At 41.2% G+C, this 7,186-nt stretch overlaps 1 protein-coding gene across 7 annotated transcripts in view; it reads left to right on the forward strand.

Moving 5' to 3' along the window:
• The window catches only part of caska (calcium/calmodulin-dependent serine protein kinase a), a 108,682-nt gene extending 102,050 nt beyond the window's left edge, over positions 1–6,632 (forward strand). For 4 of the 7 annotated variants that reach the window (XM_023393450.2, XM_087170228.1, XM_023393454.2 and 1 more), the window contains 5 exons: positions 2,310–2,390; positions 2,702–2,782; positions 2,882–3,084; positions 3,164–3,247; positions 4,933–6,632. In XM_023393450.2, coding sequence (XP_023249218.1) covers positions 2,310–2,390; positions 2,702–2,782; positions 2,882–3,084; positions 3,164–3,247; positions 4,933–5,109 — 626 coding nt within the window. In that variant the 3' untranslated portion in view covers positions 5,110–6,632. The remainder of the gene's footprint in view (positions 1–2,309; positions 2,391–2,701; positions 2,783–2,881; positions 3,085–3,163; positions 3,248–4,932) is intronic. The other 3 variants (XM_087170227.1, XM_087170229.1, XM_087170230.1) reach the window with 1 other exon arrangement.
• Positions 6,633–7,186: the final 554 nt, after the last annotated feature.

Consider the following 7,186-nt stretch of genomic DNA (forward strand, 5'->3'; position numbering starts at 1 on the left):
CAGCTGTTGTATCTTGCTGTTTGTGTTTTTTATTCTGCTGTTGTAACCGAACATTGTTATGACCCCTCCTGTTCATCTCTCTCGCTTTCTCCTACTGAACGGCCTCTCTGCATGTAAGTAACAACCAGTGACAGCACCCTGCTCTCTCTCTCTGTCTCTCTCTCTCTCTCTCTCTGTCTCTCTGTCTCTCTCTCTCTCTCTGTCTCTGTCTCTCTCTCTGTCTCTCTCTCTCTGTCTCTCTGTCTCTCTCTCTCTCTGTCTCTCTCGCTCTCTCTGTCTCTCTCTCGCTCTCTCTCTCTCTCTCTCTCTCTCTCTGTCTCTCTCTCTGTCACTCTGTCTCTCTCTCTCTCTCTGTCTCTCTCTCTCTACCTCTCTCCCTCTGTCTCTCTGTCTCTCTCTCTGTCTCTCTCTCTCTCTCCCTCTCTGTCTCTCTCTCTCGCTCTCTCTCTCTCTCTGTCTCTCTCTCTGTCTCTCTCTCTGTCTCTCTGTCTCTCTCTCTCTCTCTCTGTCTCTCTCTCTGTCTCTCTCTCTCTCTCTCTCTCTCTCCCTCTTTCCACTTCTTCTTCTTCTGTTTATTTATTAACCCTGTAGATGAAGTCAGCTGTCACTGCCCGTGTTTCAGTTTTGTTTCTGTTGATGTAAAACAACAGAAGGCCGACACAAAGCTGAAACTGTGTAGCTGAGTATCTGTGTGTGTGTGTCTGTGTGTGAGTGTGTGTGTGTGTGTGTGTGTGTGTGTGTGTGTGTGTGTGTGTGTGTGTGTGTGTGTGCTGTGATGTTCATCTTAACCTGTTTTCTAATCAGACAGTGAAGTAAACAAACACTAACGAACACGTCCGGTCAGATTCACAGTGTAAACGCTGTGAGCAGCAGCTGCTCCTCAGACGCCTGTTGCACAACAGAAACCCAGTGACTTGTGGGTATTGTATTTTGCTCGTCAGCAGCCTGAGACGGAGGCTCGTGTTACGGAGGCCGAGGACACATTGTACAGTGAACAGACATGTGATCCACTCTGCAGCACACATCAGACCTGCTCACAGATTTTACAGAAACCACATTTACCCCGGACGTCTGGGTCCTTAAGAAGTCTGATGAAAGATCAATAATTATTATTATTATTATTAAACAGCTGCATTAAGATTTAACACGAGGATTTATTTAGAAGAAATAGTTGCACGAAGTTAATTCGATCACGTCCTTTGAAAATATCTGAAAGGAAAGACAGACACAAATTGTGTCAGAAACTATTTTAATCGTCAATGAATCATTTTCTAAAAATGTTCCAGTTTATTTGAATGTGAAGATTTGATGCTTTCTGCTTTTTTAATGCATTTTTCACATTTTCTGACTTTTTAAATTTTTATTTGAAACAACAATGAAGAAAATAATCAGCAGATTAATTGACAATGAAAATAATTATGACTCAGAGCAAATAGTTTTGTAGAATTCATGTTTCACACGAACAGATGTGTTGTCGGAGGTAAACAGCTGCTCACAGGTTTGTCCCTCCTACAATAATGGACCTTAATTAGCCTGTGAATGTAATAATCCTCCACTAGTTTAAATCAGTTTTCTCTTCTTGTTTTCAACTTCGTCTTTTCTTCTTTTTAAAGAATTATTCTCAGTGTCAATCGTTTAATTCGACCACATTCATTCCCTTCAACAACGGCTGCAACTGAATTATTCACATTTCAAGTTAATCGTCAGAAAATCACAATTTCCTAAAGCCGTGCTGAAATACTCTTTACTTTAAGACATTTATTTAAATGAATGAATTAATGATCATCGTAGATTGATAACTAAGGAAACAATAAGAAAAGCAGAAAATATTCATGTTTAACAAACTGGAATCTGTGAGTTTTTTATAACGGATCAATTCATCGTCTGATAGTTTCAGGACTTTTTCAGACTGAATGATACTTTAAAATTCATTCAGCAGGTTTTTTTTCTTTCGACAACACTTTTCCGTAATAATTTAGATAAGAAGCAAGATTTAATGAACAGCTGTTTTATTTCCATGGCAACCCTCTCAGACCTGTTCGTCACCGGCCGCCGGGTTAACTGGACCTTGTGATGAGCCACGTCTGGTCGTTTTATTCTGTAGTTCATCACTTCACAGATCAAGTTCTCACTCTGTGTTCTGACATTAGATCTGTTGCCAGTCAGATTTTGAATGTGCTTTATTTTGACAACTTCCTCTCCTCTGAACCCCGTAGTTATCAGACCTGTTCTCCTCTCTGTCTGTTGTTTTCTCAGCACTCTCCTCCACATCCTCCTCATCTGTCTCTCTTTCCCTCCCTCCCCTCCAGTGTTTGACCAACTAGATCTCGTCACGTACGAGGAGGTGGTGAAGCTTCCTGCCTTCAAGAGGAAAACACTAGTTTTGTTAGGTGAGTGATTTAAACCTCTGTTATTGTTGGAGATAAAAATCTAACATGAGATCTTCTCTTCAGATCTGAATCCTCACATCTTTTATCAAATATTAAAATTCATTTACAAGTAGAAGAAGAGAAGGCAAAGATATTCAGTTTAGATCAGCTGTTTGATCAGCTGTTTGATCAGCTGTTTGATCAGCTGCTGCAGAAAAGTTTTGAGTCCTAGAAAATAAATGAATTAACATTAATTAATTAATGTGTGTGTGTGTGTGTGTGTGTGTGTGTGTGTGTGTGTGTGTGTGTGTGTGTGTGTGTGTGTGTGTCAGGTGCTCATGGAGTGGGCAGAAGACACATCAAGAACACACTCATAACCAAACACCCCGACAGATTCGCCTACCCCATCCCACGTAAGACACACGATCACAAGTCCTCCACAGAAACAACAACAACAACAACAACACACCTCACTGTGTGTGTGTGTGTGTGTGTGTGTGTGTGTCCCACAGACACAACCAGACCTCCAAAGAAGGACGAGGAGAACGGGAAGAACTACTACTTTGTTTCCCACGACCAGATGATGCAGGACATCAGCAACAACGAGTACCTGGAGTACGGCAGCCACGAGGACGCCATGTACGGGACGCGGCTGGAGACCATACGCAAGATCCACCAACAGGGACTAGTAGCTATACTGGACGTGGAGCCTCAGGTGTGTATGTGGGTGTATATATAAAGGTGTGAGTGTGCATTTATATTTTTATTTGAGTCTAACACCTGGTCTCCATCAGGCCCTGAAGGTCCTGCGGACAGCAGAGTTCGCCCCATACGTCGTGTTTATTGCTGCACCGACCATCACGCCAGGAATCAATGAGGTAGGAAAACCTCAAACACAATGACTCACTGTGAAGGACCAGCGGCTGATTTACTACCTTTCTATTATCCACCAAACACGTCACTAAAACCTGATACATGTCACTTCTCTGAGCCACAGCTCCACGTTAGAGCCACGCTGTTACACTGAGACACACACACACACACACACACGCACGCACACACACACACACACACACACACACACACACACACGGTCCTGCAGCCACAAATACTCACTACAGCACTAAATGTATTTATCCGCGGGTGAAAATAGTCCCAAACTAATTCTCCATTTCCTCCTCCTCCCTGGTAAAAACAGTGAGCAGCTGTTTTAGGAAATGAATTCACCTTTTTTAAAAATGAAAGTAATTATGATCCATTTCTAAAGGTTGACGTCTTCAGTAGGAAACAGTTTGTCAAAAGAGGAAAAAAATCAACTCCAGACTGAACTGAACCTGTTCAACTGAAGAGATTCTTCCTAGAGCTGAAATGATGAGCCGATTAATCAATTAATTGATTGAGAGAAAAATAATCGGCCTCTATCTCGATCAGTAAATTAATGTTTGAGTCGTTTTCAGGTAAAACTAGTGGAAAAATATAAAACATGCTTTTCTCTGTTGCGTATCACAGCAACCTGCATCAGACGAAACAAGACGTCAAAATATATTAATTAATAAATATTCAACAGATCAATCGTCATTAGTTGCAGCTCTAATAAAAACCTGTTGACAAATACATTATTAAACATGTAAAATGTCCTTATAGCACATTATAGTTTATTATACACCATTTATTAAATGTTCATTTACTGTTAATAAATGATAAACAGGCGACTGAACGATTCTATTTAAATTCATCAACTAATAGTTTTCACCTCTAATTTGTTTTACATGTTTAATCCATTTAAAAAGAGACACATCTTAGAGTCTTGAAGCTCCTTCGTACAGATTTCTCACTGTGATGATGTAAACGCCTCTTCCTCTGTCTGCTCTGCACTCCTTTGTTTCTGCATGCTGCATGCGCTGTTTGTTTCTTTGGCGCTCTCCCCTCAGATGCCCAGGTGGTGTCGAACGCTGCCAGTGAGTAACACCTGACAGGATGGACTGTGTCGTGTTAGTCTGAATTATATTGACGTGTGTGTTCCCTGCTTTCTGCTCGTGTGTGTGGTTCTAGAGTTTAGTTTCCTGATTCACTTCCTCCTCCGCTCAGTGAAGGCCTCTACACTGCTGAGTGAAAAACTAGAATCACCTCCTGGTGGTTGTCTGCCTCCTCCACTCAGACCAGTTTCAGGTTACATCCCTGTCACACTGACCTTTGACCTTTGACCACCAAAGTCTAATCAGTTCATGCTTGAGTCCTAGTGTATGTTTGTGCCAAATCTGAAGGGATTCCCTTCTGGAGATATTTCGTTCACAAGGCCTTTGACCTTTGACCTTTAGCCATCAAAATCTAATCAGTTTGTCCTTGAGTCCAGGTGAATGTTTTTACCAAATTTGAAGAACTTCTCTCAAAGCGTTACGGAGATATTGGGTTCACAAGGCCAAAATCACTGTTTGTGAGGTCACCACGCCCCTGACCTTTGACCTCAATCACAGCGTGTAGAGGCCTTGAGATTCTCCGTCAGTAACTGTCTGTGTCAGCCTTCATCAGTGTCTAACTCCTCCTCCTCCTCTTCCTCCTCCAGGACGAGTCTCTTCAGCGGCTGCAGAAGGAGTCGGAGATCCTGCAGAAGACCTACGCCCACTACTTCGACCAGACCATCATCAACAACGAGATCGACGAGACCATCAGGCACCTGGAGGAAGCCATCGACCTGGTGTGCACCACCAGCCAGTGGGTCCCTGTGTCCTGGGTCTACTGACCTCCTCCTCCTCCTCCTCCCTTCTTCTCTCTGCTCCTCCATCTCCCCTGGGCCAAACTCCCATCATTCCCTCTTTAAAATAATGATAAACAAAGACAAACAGCGATGGGAAACCTCTCTCTACACTGCACTCGATGGAAAACACCCTCAGCGTATCGTGACAGCGACCACAGCATTCAGCCGAAACCCTCTCCGCCGCCGCCGCCGCCGCTCAGACGACCTGCGGCGCCCAGTTGTCGGACTCTCGCCCTAACAGATGACCTAGTCATAGTGTTGTATAAAAACAGAGTAAACAAAAAGTGAATATTGTCATGTCTGTACTAGCTAGGAGGCAACATTTTTGTAGATGTTTGTTTTAAAGAGACAGTACTGCGTCCCGTCATCCCACCACAGCCGCCGCCCTCCCATCACATTGTAGTCCTGTTGGGTGTTGTAGACCATCTGTAGGACAGTGTCAGTGGGTTTTCTGTCTCAGCAGACTGAAGTAAAAGCACACAAACACACTGCAATGTCTTCTCCTCTATAGATCATGTGACTCTCCCTCATATTTATTCATCCCCGTTCTTTTCTAAGCTGAAATACATCCTCATCGTCTGTCCTGTTGTTAGCTCTGGGTACAGTTACACACACACACACACACACACACACACACACACACACACACACACACCTTTCTACCCACCAGGTACTGTCTCTTCTAAATAAATCCATAAATGTTTTAGAGATTTGAATGAGGTTATCATGCATGTGGACATTTGCAAGCTTCCATGCTGTCAGTCAGTCAGTGTTCCCCCGTGTCCCTCTGTAAACCTCCGAGAAAGAAAAGACAAAAATGTACTTTAAAAAAACAAAAAAAAACAAACTAAATTAAAAAAAAAAACAAAAAAAAAACATTCCAGCTGTTTGGAAAACTGAACTCAGCCAAGGGAAGCAAGACGGGGGCAAGAAAAAACCAACAGCGACGGAGCCGGACGTTGACTTGACACCTATGCACATCCCTTGCATTTCGGGTGACATTTCTAAACCACAGATTTATAATAATAATAATAATGATAATAAAAAAAAATTTAAAAAAAAAGATCGATCATGTAGTGAGATGTGTTTGTAAAAAAGAAAATCAAATAAAAGTCTTGATTTTTCTCTTTTTGATTTGTCATACACAAATAATTAAAAAAAAAAAAAAGCAGGAAGAATTTCACTTTACTCCTCATTTGCCATTTCAGAAATGTGATGTCCCAGAGTATTAGTGTCTCAATCAAGTTTAACAATGGACGAAAGATGAAATGCTGATTTTTATTCTGAAACTGTGTAACCGCCTGCAAACAAGTGTACACTCCGTATTCTGCAAAGGTGACGGCTTTGCGAGGGAAGAGGAGGCAGTGTGTGCATCTGATTAACCATGTACATGAATATGACAGACTGACATACAACTGCCCCCTGTGTAAATGACTCTGCAATGATAAGAGTTCTTCAGTATGAACAATTTTTTAAATATATTTCCTTTTATGTGTTGGAAAAACGAACCTTGGAGTGGCTCTTCTTTTTTTTTTGTTTTTTTTGTTTTTTTTGTTTTTCCACTGCACATAAACATCACATGATCAACACGTCTGAGCAGGTCTGACTCAGTGGAACACTCTGATCTCGTTCCAGAATAAAAGAACGACAATATAAAAACATTTAAACAAGAGCATTGAAAAGCCAAAGTAAAACTACAGAGGTGTCCTCAGTAAAATGAACTGAAAGTAGCAAAAGTAAAAGTCTTTGAGTGATTATGTGATTACTTGATTGAAAGAAAACATCATAGGATAATAAATTTATTGTTTATCTTCGATTTTGAGCAAAAATTACAAATCTTTTTTGGTTCCAGCTTCTTCAATTTAACGATTTTCCACTTTTCCCGACTTATGTTGTAATAGTCGGAAAATCTTTGGGTTTTGAATTCTTGGTCAAATATAAAAAGTTATTTATTATGTTAAGTGTTCACTATTACAACGCAGCAACTAATTGACTAATGAATAAAGATAATCATTAGTTGTTGCCATACTTTGTATTATAAATGACATTTCATGTTGTCAAT

Source organism: Seriola lalandi, unplaced genomic scaffold, assembly GCF_002814215.2.
Source record: "Seriola lalandi dorsalis isolate HSWRI2012SDOR001 ecotype SW California unplaced genomic scaffold, Sedor1 jcf7180002054936, whole genome shotgun sequence".
NCBI classification, from domain to species: Eukaryota; Metazoa; Chordata; class Actinopteri; order Carangiformes; family Carangidae; genus Seriola; species Seriola lalandi.